Source organism: Marmota marmota, unplaced genomic scaffold, assembly GCF_001458135.2.
Source record: "Marmota marmota marmota unplaced genomic scaffold, marMar, whole genome shotgun sequence".
In the NCBI taxonomy this organism is placed as follows: Eukaryota; Metazoa; Chordata; class Mammalia; order Rodentia; family Sciuridae; genus Marmota; species Marmota marmota.
In genome coordinates, this window is record NW_026000174.1 from 5,479,629 (window position 1) to 5,495,345 (window position 15,717).

General features: G+C 38.5%; 1 protein-coding gene across 16 annotated transcripts in view; it reads left to right on the plus strand.

Moving 5' to 3' along the window:
• Window positions 1–15,717, plus strand: part of Dlg2 (discs large MAGUK scaffold protein 2) — a 917,250-nt gene that overhangs the window by 832,036 nt on the left and 69,497 nt on the right. For all 16 annotated transcript variants that reach the window (XM_048787977.1, XM_048787981.1, XM_048787974.1 and 13 more), the window contains 2 exons: window positions 6,430–6,606; window positions 15,494–15,569. In XM_048787977.1, the coding sequence (XP_048643934.1) occupies window positions 6,430–6,606; window positions 15,494–15,569 (253 nt within the window). The remainder of the gene's footprint in view (window positions 1–6,429; window positions 6,607–15,493; window positions 15,570–15,717) is intronic.

The window sequence follows — 15,717 nt, forward strand, 5'->3', positions numbered from 1 at the left end:
TTTCCTTCCTTGATTTTAGAATCCAGAAATGCCAGTCGAGCCCTTCTCATGTCACATCTCTATTCTTTTGCCTCATCTTCTTCTGTTTTCAAGGATTCATGATCAGACAGGGCCCACCCAGATAATCCAAGATAATCTCCTCATCAGCATGTCCTTTATGCCACATAGGTTCTAGAGATTCTAGGTTCCACAGATTAAGACATGGACATCTTTGGAGAGCCTTTATTTATTCCTATCACAATACCCCATCAGGTCTTCAGTGATTCTTCTTTTCACATAAATGCAGAACATGATTCCACTAAACTTTTCACTGCTTTGCAAGGATCTTTTTCCTAGTGTCCAATAACATATTCTACCCCCTTAGCATCCTCCAAGTCCAGATTTCTGTAAGAAGTCTGTGAAGCTTCATTAGTACATCCTTTTTTTTTTTTTAAAGAAAGAGTGAGAGAGAGAGTGAGAGAGAGAGAATTTTTTTTAATATTTATTTTTTAGTTTTCGGCGGACACAACATCTTTGTATGTGGTGCTGAGGATCGAACCCGGGCCACACTCATGCCAGGCGAGCGCGCTACCGCTTGAGCCACATCCCCAGCCCATTAGTACATCCTTAAAGTCTATATTTTTGTTAATCTTATGTTCAAGATAGTCTAAAATTCTCTATCATGTTCTTCAACATTCTTCCAGCCTCTTTCCAGTACCCAGTTCCAAAGCCACTTCCACATTTTTAAGTAGCTATTACACAGCACCCTGTGTCTATTGCTACCTTAAGAAATTACTATGAGTCTAGTGACTTAATGTCTCAGCAAAATAAAATCAAGCTGTCAGCAGGCTTCACCGTTTCTGGAGGATCCTGGGAGAGCCTCAGATAGAGGCATATTCAGGTTGTAGACCAAATTCAGCTCTTTATGGTTGTACAATTAAAGTCCCTTTTTTCTTGTTGGCTATAACCTGATAGTCATTCTAAGTTTATACAGAAGACCATTTTCCTTGGTTAGAGGCCCTGTACCTCCACCTTCAAATTCAGTACTACTGGTAAATCAAGTCCTTCTCAAGTCACATCCCTCTCATCTACTCTTCTACCTTCTTCTCCAATTTCGGACTCATACATTTAGTTTGTATCCACCCAGATAATCAAGCATAATCTCCCTATTTTAAGATCTTTAACCTTAATCACATTGGCAAATCCTCTTTGTTATTTAAGGTAACGTATTCACAGGTTCTGGAGATTAAAGTATAGCCATCTCTAGAAGTTGGATTAGGGACATTATTCTTTCTATCCTATCATTTATAATCATGAGACACATCAAATAATTTTTGCTGGTTAGAGTGATGCTGTCCCTGTAGTTCTCTCACCATTGTCATTCTCTACTATCCCCGCTTTAACCAACATAGAAAACACTATTTATGGTTTATGATTATTACCTATTACTAAAGTCTAAGGTCGAGAAGAAAATATGAGTGTTTGGGATTACAGAAGGTTGCTTGCAAAACAACAACAATAAAAATGGACTAGTGTAGCCCAAAATTTACAGTTTGTGGTGACAGGCAGTTTTTTCAGGTTAAGTCTTGCCCCATACACGCTTGGTAGCTAATGCAGCACAACATTGCTGAAATTAGCCAAGTCAGTGTTTCCTCATCTGTAGCAGAAGGCTAATATAGACATCACAGTTGTGAGAACTGAATGTGCATTGAGTGAAATACTCATCCCTCCCTCTTGCAGCCTATTCCATATTATCACCAAATCATGAAAGCCTTTGGAATGAGATCTAGGTACAATGTTCCTTGTTAAGGATTTCTAAGGTCAGAAGCATGAGCTTTTGAGTCAGACGCATCTTTCTATACTTGAATCCTGATTCTATCACTTATGTAGCCTTTTTGTTTTAGCTTTTTTAGTCTCAATTCCTTCAAGACCACAAAATGCTTACATGGCAGGATTGCTGTCTGATATAATAACAAAATTCATTCTGTGTTGGGCACTCTGAATGTATGATCTCTTTGTTATATCTCCACAACAATCTAGTAAGTTAATGTTATCAGTATCTGCATTTCCTAGTTGAGGGAATGGCCACCTATGGATGATCACAGCTAGGAATGACAGATTGGGACTTAAGCCCAGGTCTCTTCTGTCTCAGAAGCCTGGCTTACAACTCATATGCTATCTTGCCTACCCAGTGATATGAATGAAACAATATAAAATGCTCAACACATTGTGGAACCCTAGTAAAGTGCTATTCAGTAGGGCATCCAGGTATCTGCAGCCATGTAACAGAACCATGAGGACAAGCATCTGTTTCACTCTTCCTAGACATCCCCAGCTGGCAATGAGCTACCACACACTAAAATTCAGGAGGGGCAGGAGGGCTGGGAAAGACATTGCACTGTTTGTGTCAAATTCCACTTGTCTAATGGACTTGTTAAAAGCACCCTGGGTGGAAAGTGTGAGTCTTAATGGCATTTTATAAAAGTTACTGTGATGAATTAGCACATAAAGCAAATTAAAAACAGCTTATCGCTTTTTAAATTAGGTGATGGGGCATTGTAGCATTTTTCCCAGACGTGAGGCTCCAGTAATATCCAAAGGAGCCAGAAGCTGCTGAAATGTGTCAGCTGCCTGGTTTTAGGAACCTGACAAGTCTGAATCTGTGTAACACTAGAGGGGCAGTTTGTCCAAGATAAACAGAGCCCATGCAAAAGCATGCTGCTGAGCTCTCCAAAAGGATATCCATTGCTAGAGGCAGGAGTTGGGGCTTCCCCTTCAGGAATCTTGGGAGCAATGGAGCACATTCAGTGAATGAATGATCTGGTAAGTAAAAACTTCCAGGAGCACTCCTCCCCTTCTCAGCCTTACAAATGGGGGTGCTGAGACTTTCACTAGTCATCTGAAAATTTTCATAGACCATACTGAGGATCTGCATGGGCCCTGTGCCATACTGGGTTCTAAAGATAAAGAGGTGCTTCAGATGTCTTTATATGCAGTCCAGAAAACATGTATTGAGTACTCACTGGGGCCAAGCTGGTGTTGCAGAACTTCACATATAACATTTCATTTAATCTTCACCACAACTCTTTGAGGTAGCTGTTATTATGCAACTTTTACAATGAAGAAAACTTGAGGCCCAGAGAGGTTACATAATTTGTTCAAGATGGCACATTTTAAAACCCAGGCAGTCTGGCCCTAGAGCCTACATTCTTGGCACCACATGCCAGCTTTCCTGATGGCTTCTCTATCTCCACTCCTCTCACTCGACATCCGGGAGCTTGGAACCAAGTGAGCAGTTCAAGTACTTTTAGGATAAGAAATTCTGGGACAAGAATTAAGGAGTGAGGGACCTTCACAAATTTAAAGAGGTAGTTAGCTCTGAAGGAAAGATTTAAGATCCTTTCTACTGCTAGGTCATGAGCATAGCCAGAGGGCAACAGTCTAGGAAATTGAGCAATATAATAAAATGGCCATAAAAGTAGTTTTCGAGTCCGACTTCATTTTATATTCAGTCTCTCCAACATGTATACATGTGACCTGGGGCAGGGCCCTTAGCCTCTTTAGATTCCTTTAGACTCCTCTAGGCTCTTCATCTACAAAACAGAGATACTAATTTTTTCTCTTAAAGTTGTTATGATTTCAAAAATAACAGTAATAACAAAGTGCCAGATTGCCTAATAAGATCACAAGCAGTAGTAGCCATTATATCTCTCATCTTTATCACTAGCTCACCATCACCACCTCCTTCCTCCCAGGTTGGATGGGGGACAAGGTAAAGAGCACTGAAGTGTAACTTAGGTCTGGAGGCTCAAATCCCAGCCCTGGGTTGCTGCCACTAAGCACAGCCCTGTATCCTGGGGTCAGTCAGTCAGCCTCCCTCATCTGTAAAAAGGGGATGGTACTCCCTCTCATACCTTCTTCACAGGAATGGGTCAAGTTGCAAGGGAGTGTATGTAAAATTGCTTGCAGTCTGAAGAATGTGTGCTGGGTTCTACACAACAACACATGGGTTGGCAGTTCTCTACAAGCTTCCACAGGATTCAACACAAACTTGTTACTATGGTTTATTACAACAAACAGATATAAAGTAAAATCAACAAAGGAAAAAATCCTAGAACAAAGTCTACAGGAAATGAGGTGTGAGCCTCCAAGACTCCTCTCTCAATGGAGGCACATAGAACATGCCTACTCCTTCCAACAAAAAGCTGGGAGAGCAGGTGTGAAATGTTGTTTGCCAGTGAAGCTCATTAGATACCAGGGTCCAGGGTTTTTACTGGAAACTGGTCACATAGGCACCCCCTGCCTGGAACATACCACAACTCCAGACTCCCAGAAGGAAAGTAGGCGTTCAGCATAACAATATTGTTTGTATTAGGCACATAGGTATTCTCGTCAAGAACTAGTGGGAACCCTTCCAAAATCTTAAGTTCCCAGATGTCAGCCAAAGAGCACCATTGCAAAAAGTCCTCCTTATGGATAGCAGTCTCAGGCCTGCTTTGTTAACTCTTTTTTTGCACAGAGTGGAATCTATGGAAAGGATTTTGATTAGTATACACTCAAAAGGGAAAGTTTTCCGCCTGGCCGGAACATAAACTTCCGGTCGGGCCGAGTAGTTCATACATACTGGTTATCACTCTGTGCCAGGCACTGTGATACATACTTTACATAGATTACCTCCTGTAACTACACAACTCTGTATTGGAGGTGCTATTATCATCACCACCATCATCATCATCACCACCACCATATTATATATGAGGAAACTGAAGCCCCAGAAAGGTTAAATACCTTGCCCAAGTAACCAGCTGAATGACTAGTGAGAGTAGAACCAGGACATGGCCCCACCTGTGTGGCCCTAACTGCTATGCTATCCTCTGCTACAGTGCACCTGCCAGGGGGTAGGTGCTGCATGTGTGTTATTTCATTAACACTTACTAGCAGCTCTATTAGAATGTGGTTGTTGGAGTGATTTTGTATCAAAAACCCTGTGATTAAGCAATGTTACTTAGTTTGTCATATCAGATAGCCAGAGAAGTGAAAGCATGAGGAGCAGGTCTCTGTCACCCTCCAACCCCTTTTCTTGGCTAAGGCTTTGTCTGAGCCTTTGGTACGGAAAATGGAATTTTTTTTTTTTTTTCTGGAAGCTCAGACCTGGAAACTCTTTGAATTTCATCACTTAGGAATGGAAGAAGAGCTGTATTATAATTAAGCTTCTGTAGTATTTAAGAAATAAACACTGTCTTTGGGCTCTTTTTGGTTACTACGACAGCACATGTGACATTTCCTTAATGGGGGGCGGGGGAAGAAAGAAAAGAACTGCTCTTGGTTCTTAATGATTTCAGAAAAATTAATTCTCCAAATCTAGCTTATTTTACCAGAATAGCAGTCACAGGTCAAGAAAATTCTTAGAATGGAATCAAAGGAATAAATAGAGAGGTGGTGAAATCTGCTTCTCCTAGGAAATCATGCACTGTACATGTGTGGTAGTAGTTTTTGAGAGTGCGGGATACAACAGGATGAAGGCAATATAGGTCTTGCAATAAATTGTCACCTCCTTAAGACAACAGCTTAAGAAAGGTTCTATTCACCATTGTTTTTCTGCTTCTAATCCCTGCACCCACCAGTCATAAAATGCCAATGCATTGGCCTTAGTGAAGGCTCAGTTAAAGCTCTTTAGTGAGAGAGACATGATACAGACAGCAAGTATCATAATTCAGAGTGATAAGTACAGTGATGATACAGGCTTAGCATCTTACAGAAGCAAAATGATTTTTAATAAATAAATAAAAATCTTCATAGCAAAAAGAATGATTTGTGAGGTTGTTCATATGAAATTGGTCTACTATATACACATAAACAGATCTATGTATATATTTTTATATATAGTCATTTATTGCATTTTAAACATTCATTCAGGTTATTATGTTAACCCCTTCAACCATCCAATATCAACAACAGTCCAATATTCTATTGTTGGAAGAATTACAATCCTCTACATGTGGGCATGTTAAGTTATTACCATTTTCCCCTATTATAATGGAAATAGTCTATAGGATGATACATCTGAGAATACTTGTTATAACACAAAATAATCTATTCATTTTATTTCTCTTTTTAGTAATTTTTAAAATGTGATTGTAATGGGAGAAAAAAAAAAGTCTCTCAATTAGATAGTAAACTGACTTTCTCTCCCCCATTATCACCTTGTAACATCTAACAAAAGAAGAAGACCTTGATTTCAGGGACCTAGAGCTCCCTTGCAATCCCTAAGGAGAAGCAAGAACTAACCTCCATCTGTAACCAAAACAATGGGAATGAGTTCTGTCATCCTGTGGCTTGAGATCAAAAGATTATGGGTTCTCAGGGCAGGCATGAAAATTCAAGAACATGAATTTTAAATCCATACTATCAGAGATTCCTAACCATGCCCTCTTCTGTCATTTCTCTCAGAGCCATGTTTGACTATGACAAGAGCAAGGACAGTGGGCTGCCAAGTCAAGGACTTAGCTTTAAATATGGAGATATTCTCCATGTTATCAATGCCTCTGATGATGAGTGGTGGCAAGCCAGAAGAGTCACTCTGGAGGGAGACAGCGAGGAGATGGGCGTCATCCCTAGCAAACGGAGGTAAGAATGCTTTTCATACATCAGAATATTAGCTCTTCAGCTAAAGAGGGTGTGGAAATAAAGGAAGAGGAAGATGGAGGAAACTGTTCACAAAATATATTTAAGTGGGATAGACAATCTGCAGGAAAATTGTCAGTGGTGACAGGTGACATGAATAAAAAAAATCTCATTTTCCTCATTTTAGGATTTTACCAAAATTGGTAACTGTGACAAGGCATAAAGGAAAAAAATAAGATCTGCTTACACTGTGTTCCTCAGACTTTTCCCAGAATCTCTCTGCAGGTGCAAGGTTATGCTCACCAGCCTGTATGCTGACTTACCAACTCAGTAGGTTTATTCCAGATGTTCAGCATTTACCAATGAATTTTACAAACAGTGAAAGACAAATAAAGTAGATGATTTATTAAACTAAGTCCCTGGCTATGTAATATCTTTAAATATTGATGAAAAAAAAAACAGAAAACCTTCAAATGCAAATATTTAGGATATAAGATGCCAAATACCTGGTAAAGTCTAATGATTCGGTTTACAGCTGTTTCTTTTATTTTTCATTGTTTTAGTTAGTCATATTCCCCACCCCACAATTCCCAACAGTCACTTAGATATTTATTTCTGTATAAGTGTTTCTTGAGTCAAGAGTATGATGCCCTTTCCCTTGCAAACATTTCTTCAGCTCTACTTTTGGAAGACAGAAATATGCCTCAGAACAGCCAGTGCCTTCATCTGTCCCAGCAGATTCTAATCATCACCACTAGAGAACTGTTCTCCCCACAGGTGTCCTTTTGGCAGCAAAATGTTGTCCAAGAAACAAAAATTGACTCTTCGAAAATAGATTTGGTACAAAATCAGGAATGATGGTTGCTCAAAGCAGTCATCAGGGGTTTTTTTGTTTGTTTTTGTTTTGTTTTGTTTTGTTTTTTTCAGTCTGTGGGTTTTTCTAAGAGCTCTCATTCTTTTTTTTTTTAATTTATTTTTATGTGGTGCTGAGGATCGAACCCAGGGCCTTGAACATGCGAAGCTAGCGCTCTACCACTGAGCCATAACCCCAGCCCCTAAGAGCTCCCATTCTTATATCCAAAACCCCAACATACCTTTATGAAAACTCCCCAGTGAAACTGAATATTCAGTGCTGCTGCACCAAAGTGATATAATGATGGAGCTAGTACAAACCACAGTGAAAAATTGTAAAGTATACCTCCAGAGCAACTCTGCGGGACACTCATGACCCAGGGAAGACAGTTCTCATCTCTGCCTGTGGCCACACAGCCCCCAGGGAGGAATGCAAGGGAGGATGGTGTTACAGTGAAGTGACGGAAACTCCAGGATGCTTTGCCATCCTCCAGGCCTTTGCCTGTGGATCTCCCCTCAGCAGACTGTTCTCTGGGTAGCTTTAAGCATCTAGGCTCCTGTCATTGCTTGGCCAGGGCATTCTATCTTTGTAGTATGGCTTGTAGTGTTTACTGAAAGGCTATATTCAAAGCAGTGACTCTTAGTAATTGTTTTCATTTAAAAAAAAAATGTTAAACATGCTTTTGGGGTTGCTTTGACATAATCAGAGATGTCTGAAGAGCTCTTCTCTATAAGAAAGCGGTGATCTTATTGAATATAACCCCAAGGATAGAAATGGGGTGGAGGAAAGAAAGCTAATCGAGGAATAGACTTCAGCTCATTTTCTAGAAAGCCTTCTACTACTTGTAGAAGTGGCAGGAACCACATGGGAAGATATAAAAAGGATTCAAATTCTGGATGGGAGAATTGAACTATGTGATATTCAGGCCCATTTCAATCCTGAGGTTCTGTGAGTCTTCTAATTATGTCAGAAGTCACCCATTTGTTCGTTTACTCATTTTTCCCCTGAGGAATATTTCAGTGTTATTCCTCTTGAAATAATTTTCCATCTGCTGTTGATTGTTCTTTTTTTTCCAATTTTGGTGGGGTTATTTTTTGTTTGGTTTGGTTATACATGACAGTAGGATGTATTTTGACATATTATACATACATGGAGTTTAACTTCTCATTCTTGTTTTTGAATTGGCTATTTCTCTCATACTTTGGATAAAACCAATTTAACAAGTACACTGAAGCTGGGCTGAAGGAATTTGTCCAGCATCTGCAATACTGACATTTATTTGCATTCTATTTCATGAAGGATGCAGTAATACTACCTCACAAATATGTGTATTTTATTTTAGGTAAGTATGTGGTTTTTTTGTCTTGTTTCATTTTAGATGTTATTTTATTATTCACTTATTTATATGAGGTGCTGAGAATTGAACCCAGTGCCTCACACATGCTAGGCAAGTAACTCTACAACTGAGCCACAACCCCAGCCCCAACATGTGTTTTTATAAAATAAAATATACTTATTTATTTAAGTATATATATGTATTTATGTTTATTTTATGTAAAATTTATAACTGTAAGTGAATTTCTAACAGATTTTCTCCTTAGGATTTTAATTTTTTCAAAAAGTTATTCTCACTGTTTTATGTATTTATAAAAGTGTTACATCTCACAATAGAAAAGTAGGAAACTTTAGAAAACTTTGAGGAAGGAATTAGAAATCCTACCTCATACAGAGTCCTCATATACTAACATTAAAGCAATTTAAATAAATGTATTAGATTGTTTTTTAACTCCTAATTCCTTTTTATCCTAGTTCCTGAGTATATTTCAATTAGCAGAGCTGGTCTGGAAATATTTCATAATGGATAGCATCTGTATATGTCTTCATTTCTTACAAAAATGTTTCTCTGTTGATGATTCCATTTAATCATCCCAATAAAACTATAATGCGAAGAATATCAACATTGTCATCCCTCCTATCCTTTTTTGAAGATGATGAATATATTTATTTAGTAAAATACTCCCATAGCATGCTACCACTATTTGAAGTCCTTTATGCTTATTAACTTATTTAAACCTCATTACAACTCTAAGAGTAAGATGCTGTTATTATCCCCATTTTACAAATGAGGAAGAAAGGCTTTAAGGCACAAAGAGGTTAATTTGCCTGAAATTGCCCGTCTACTAAGTGGCAGGAGTGGGGTTTGAATTGAGGCTAGAATTGCTCTTTACTCATATACAATCTCACCTCTCAAAGGTGGAAAAATAAGAGTTGACAAAATTGAAATTGAGCAAGCATTGCTTGGGCAGTGTCTATATGCCAATTGCTGTTATAGGAGCACTGCCTGGAGTCCACCACTTATGAGACTAACGTAACTGTGTCACAGCTATTCTGTGACTAGGATGATGAGGGCTCTGTTGTAAAGGTACCAAGGGAAGTGAAAAGGCAGTAGATGGAGGGATAAATTCTATCTGATGGTAGCACAGATATGTCATAGTCTGGGTTTTTGTTGTTGTTGTTGTTGTTGTTGTTGGTGGTGGTGGTGGTGGTGGTGGTGGTGGTAGTGGTGGTGGTGGTGGTGGTAATGGAGGTTTTATGACTGAATAGCATAGACTAGGTCATTCAAAAAGTATAGAGGTTCATTTAGCTTTCAGTTCTGGAGGCTGGAAAGTCCAAGGTTGAGGGACCACATCTAGGGAACATCTTCTTGCTTGTGGAGACTCTGCAGAATCCTAAGGCTTTGCAGGGCATAATGTGATGAGAGGGTCCAGACAGGAGAGAACCAAATTGCCTTTTATAACAGACCCTCTCTCATGATAACCCATTAATCTACTAGTACATCATTGCATTAATCCATTCATGAGGGCAGGGTCCTCATAACCCAGACAGACCTTAAAGGTCATACCTGTCTCATCTTCTAATAATTCTCAATGGTGATTAAATTTCAACCTGAGTACTGGTAGGAACATTCAAAATATAGCACTATGTATTGTGCCAGATGCTTTCAAATATGTGATTTCAATTTAATCTTAAGGAAAGCCTTTTAAGGAAACAGGGTCAGAGAAATCAAGTAACTTGCCCTAAGATGCACAGCCAGGCCATGGCTAGACACAGGTCTCTCTGGTAGCAATGCTAGATGACTTTCTACTATACCAGGAGCATTATTTTTGGAACACTTCCAATTATGGAAATTGAGTTTCAGAGAACTCAAGTTGCCTGCCAAAACCATGCTGGCAGCAGAGTGCTAGGCCAGGATTCAAACAAACACTTTTCTTATACCTCTATGAGCACCTGCCAAGGTGTGAGCTCCTCCTAGTCCTTGCAGCTCTCAAGTCTGGTGGCACATATGAAGATCCCCTCACAGGAAGAAAAGGAAGCCCATGCCTTTGTTTCACGCAGGGAGGGGCTGACCATAACAGTGAGCCCCTGAGGCAGGGCATCTGTGTTACCTCCCTTTCACAAGGTAAGGACATTGTGAGTATAGATGGCAAGTGACTTCATGAATGGAATTATCACAATCAGTTTAGCAGCAGCCTGTTGTTCTATGTATCAGAACTTGTTATAAACAATTTTCTTGTATTGTCTCATTGAACATTTACCATAATCTTTGAAGTCTTTGTTACTATTTTGCCAACATGAAAACTAAGTTCCTAAAAGGCCGAATCACTGCCCTAAGTCACAGACCCAGTAAGTGACAGAGATAAAATTTAAACCCAGCTGGCGTAATTTCAAAAGCTAGACTTTTAGAATAGAATCTCTGTTTTCCAAGTTCACATAGCTTACGAGTAGCCAAACCATGATCTATCTCACAGTCTCTTGAATCCAGGTGTCTGTTCATTGTTCCACTGTGACTGTTCACCTGAGCTCTTGGACGACAGCTTGGGTCTAGCATTACATAAGAGTTCGCTCACCTGGCTTTCACAGCAAACCTGTGGCTACTGACATGGATGGTATTTCATTCTCCCTCTGACAGGGCTTGTGGAGCACAGGAACTCCCAGTGACAAATCATGTTCCTACTATACAGTTCTCCAAACCTGACCCAATTATGTGATTGGCTAGAACCTGAAAATACCAGATGGGAGATGGGGAAAAGGGAGAGGGAGACAGTTGGGCTCATTAAAGTATGACCATTTGGTGCTATCTGGAGATGCTAGGTGTCAGAATTGATTGCTCAAATTTTGCCAGCCAGTTTGTTTTTAGAATTTTGGTCAGTGGCAAGACTAGGGCGGGGAGGATTATTTCTGCTTAAACAATCTAATTAATTGCTTGAGTCTAAGTGCAAGAGAAAAGTACAGCACTGGTTCTCATTGCAGTCTGTGTATACAGGTGGTCCCACTATTTCTGTAAACTGTTAGACCTTAATATCATTTTTTTCCAAAGGGAACATACTTATTGTAACAATAAGAGAATGTGATGCTAAATTTTTACCAAGATTGAAGAGAAAAGGTTATGAAACAGTGAACAACTTTTTGTAGGAAACAGTGGTTGTTCAGCAAGTCCCTTAACCTGTCTGAGCCTTAGTTTTCACATCTAGGTAGAGAACTAATAGTCTCCTTGAGAATTTATTCACTCATTCATTCAATCAAGATTCTCTAAGCATCTACTGCATGCCCAGATCCATGTTAAGTCCTGGACCATTATACAGATTACAGATAAAATAGGTAAAGTGCTTAGCACAGCTTCAAATACTTCATGTTTGCTTAAATGACAGCTATTTTCCTTTTTTTTTTTTTAAGATTTTGAGCTTTTGGTGCCAGAGAAAATTACACCACATTATTTAAGGTTTTATTTCTGATCCTTAACTCTTATTTTAGCAGCAAACTATCCATATCCCAGGAAGAGCTAGGAGAGAGAGTTAGGGGCTAAAGTGGCCAGTAAGGGGTTGAGGGAAATACACTGCCACCAAAAAGAGAGGTTTGCAAAGAGCCCTCAAAGGCATTTACCATAGGCCTTTGTAGTGGAAAATCAAAATCCTGGTTACTGGAATGGTAAGGTGGGAGACCAATTCAGTATGTGTGATGTAATTTGCAAAGGGGCATTTAGCTAAACTGACTTCAGTGTTCAAAGCAAATTTATTTTGAATTTTGAGGCCAGCTCGGTATGGTGCTCAATGATTATATACTTCAATTTTGTTGTGGTTTATATAATTCAGAACATCTGGGTGATGGGGGATACAAAGGAAGGGGATGTTTATCATTTCTCAAAAATTCAGTCTAGACTTCTAAGGGTATGTATGGGTCTTAATCCTATGAATGACCCACCCCAAAACCTCATGTTTTTTTGAGAATTTCCACTAAGTCAGGCATGGAAGGTCCTAGAGTACTGTTTGTCCCAAACTGAGTGGCTGTGGAGAGACACCCATGATCATGTTCAGCCTGTTTCTACCACTTTCTAGTTTGGTAAGCTTCAAGTCTGAGCTCTCTCAGCCATAAAATGGAGTTGATAATACCTACATCACTGGGTCACTATGGGCGCCAAATGAGATGATATAAAAGTGAAGGAAATTCACTGGTAAAGTTGTTAAAACTTTAGCTACCATTTACATTATCATCATTCCTGCAACTTTGCACCCAAATAAAAAGCAAAACTGTTCCGACTTCCTTCATGAGTGAACCAAAACTTTTACCTGAATAAGCTTTTAAAATTTTGTTTTCTTTTCCTGTTAATTGCATGAAGATTAACCTCATATTCACCATGGTTTATTATTAACATATGGATGTGCATTTGTGGGTGTCTTTGTGTCTGACAATATTTTTTGACAACCTTTTAAGGTTTAAGTGATGAACCAGTAATATTGACCTAGTAAGGACATCAAGAAAATAGAAAAGGATAATCTTTAGGGAGGGAAATAGAATGCTCTGTCCAAATAATTCTTAGGTTTGAATTCAGACTTATATTATGTATATTTGGGGACTGTGTGACTTCTTTGAGTTTCTGCAGAATTTATTTGCATAATATGATCAAACAAACATTCTTCTCCACGTGCTACAGTCATTTTGGCAGCATCAAATGAATTAGTAATTCCCATCGTTTGCCTAGTTAATTCTAAGTAGCCAGAATAAAGTCAGGACTCTCACAACACTTTTAGAAGACTACAAAAGAGATGAATATGAATTATCATTTGCACTTGGATTAAAAGAGAAAAACTGGTGAAGTTCAGAACAGGCTTTTTCCCAATGAGCACTTGGCAAGTTAGCTTATCTGAAAATTTTCTTACTTTCCTCCTAACTGTTGTATGTTGGGTTCAAAAAGAAACTCTCAGTGGAACATATTGCTTTAATACCTGAGGTTAGATTTGAAAAATGTTGTTCATCTGTTTCCACTCAAATATTCTACACTCAAACTGAAATAAATGTATTCTGAAACTTTATTCTGTAACCATGGAAACCCTGATCTTTACTGCGTTTCAGCTGGAAACACAAAAGAACTCTCAGTTGGAAAGGAATACGCTGTTAATTATTGATTTATGAATTGCTTAGCTTCATAAACCATTAAGTTCCTATAGATTCAGGGTCTTTTCTTCCCTTGCCCTTATTTTGTTTCCCCAAACAGAAAAAAATGAAATTAAGCCTAGCTGAATTTAAACAACAACAACAAAATCATGCTACCATAATGCATTGGATATTATTTTTTATTAAGAAATATTCATTAAGCTCTTGCTATAACATGCTAATGAGATATATGTACAGTCTTCCCCTTAAGGAACATACACCTATATGCAATGCAAAACTAAACAGAAAAATCAAGAAATAATATTGACATAGGTATTAAATTAAGTGCCATTGTAGCTTGGAGGAAGCAAGGTTCATGTCAATCTGAAGAGACTCAGAAAAATCAGGAAATATATGTCGATTCCCTTTCATTTCTGACCTTGAAATATGCACAAGTCCTATCAATACTTTTTCCTTGTACTTCTCTAGCCCTTCCCTCTTCTCTGCCTCATTATCATTTCTTTCCTAACTATGAAAACAGCTCCTAAATAGGCCCGCTAGCCTCCTCCTATTTTTTACTTCCCCAGTCTATATTCCACATATACCAGGATCATTTAAAATATTAATTTAATTGTATCACTTCCTTACTTTATGACCACTAATAACTCATGAGGATTCCTAAAAGGAAAAACTTCAGTCCTTGAAGTGGATTCAGACCCATTTCAAGAGGCCCACCACCTGGGCCTCTCCTCCACATCCTGTTACTCATACGCATACCACAATTTTCTGCAATCTTCTAGTGCATTCCCGTTCCTCCTGTCTGGAAATTCCCCCTGATAAGCTTTCTCATTCTTAAAGTCCCCCATGAATTCACTCCTTCTCCAAGAAAGAAGCTCATCCCAATGCTTTCCACCCCTTTTCACCTTCCCAATGAGATGAATGCACCCACTGAATATCAATAGTCTTACTGAAGAAAAATATCATTCCTTGTTTACATCTCTGTGCTAGCCAAGGGATATTGCAGTCATGCTTTTAAAATATTTTTATTTGTTCTCCAACTCCTCTTTAGTACATGTTAGACACTCAAAAAATGTTTGATGAATGAGTGAAGTGGTGGGTAAAATGATAAATCCACAGAAGCAACAGAAGGATATTGGGCTTCTTGATAAAAAAAATTCAAGATTGTACATAATGCATTTGATTAACAAATGAAGCTAAATACAGTAATATTCTTACAGGAAGGGAAGGAAAAAGAAAAAGGGAAGGGGAGTAAATCTCATTTCATCTTCATTTTAGGTGTTTGTCCCTATGGACTGCAATTTCTTGAAATAGATTTTGATTGATTGATTTAGCATTTAAAATAACAAATATCATTTTTTTCTCCCTCTTTGTTCCTTCCAAATACTGTGACTCTCAGCCCATGTAACATAAAATTTTCAAGGGCTATATTAGACGCTTGGAGACTTTATACCAAGATTTTTATACTAAACAAAGGAAGAGAAATATTTTAAAATAGGTTTTACTTGAGTTGTAAGAATAAGGATAAGGTGTTCTTAATCATAAATGCCTTGTCATATGCTAGACTCATTATTTTCCCCTTTTCTTTAGGGTGGAAAGAAAAGAACGTGCCCGATTGAAGACAGTGAAGTTTAATGCAAAACCTGGAGTGATTGACTCAAAAGGGGTAGGTACAAAATGAAGCAAACATAAAGTTCTCTCAGTTGCCATGGATTTAATGATAATCGAGATTTAGACTTATGGCAGCAAACAAATTATGGAGCCACTAGATGGTATAATACTGTTACAAATATATTGCTAAAAGAACAATGCCA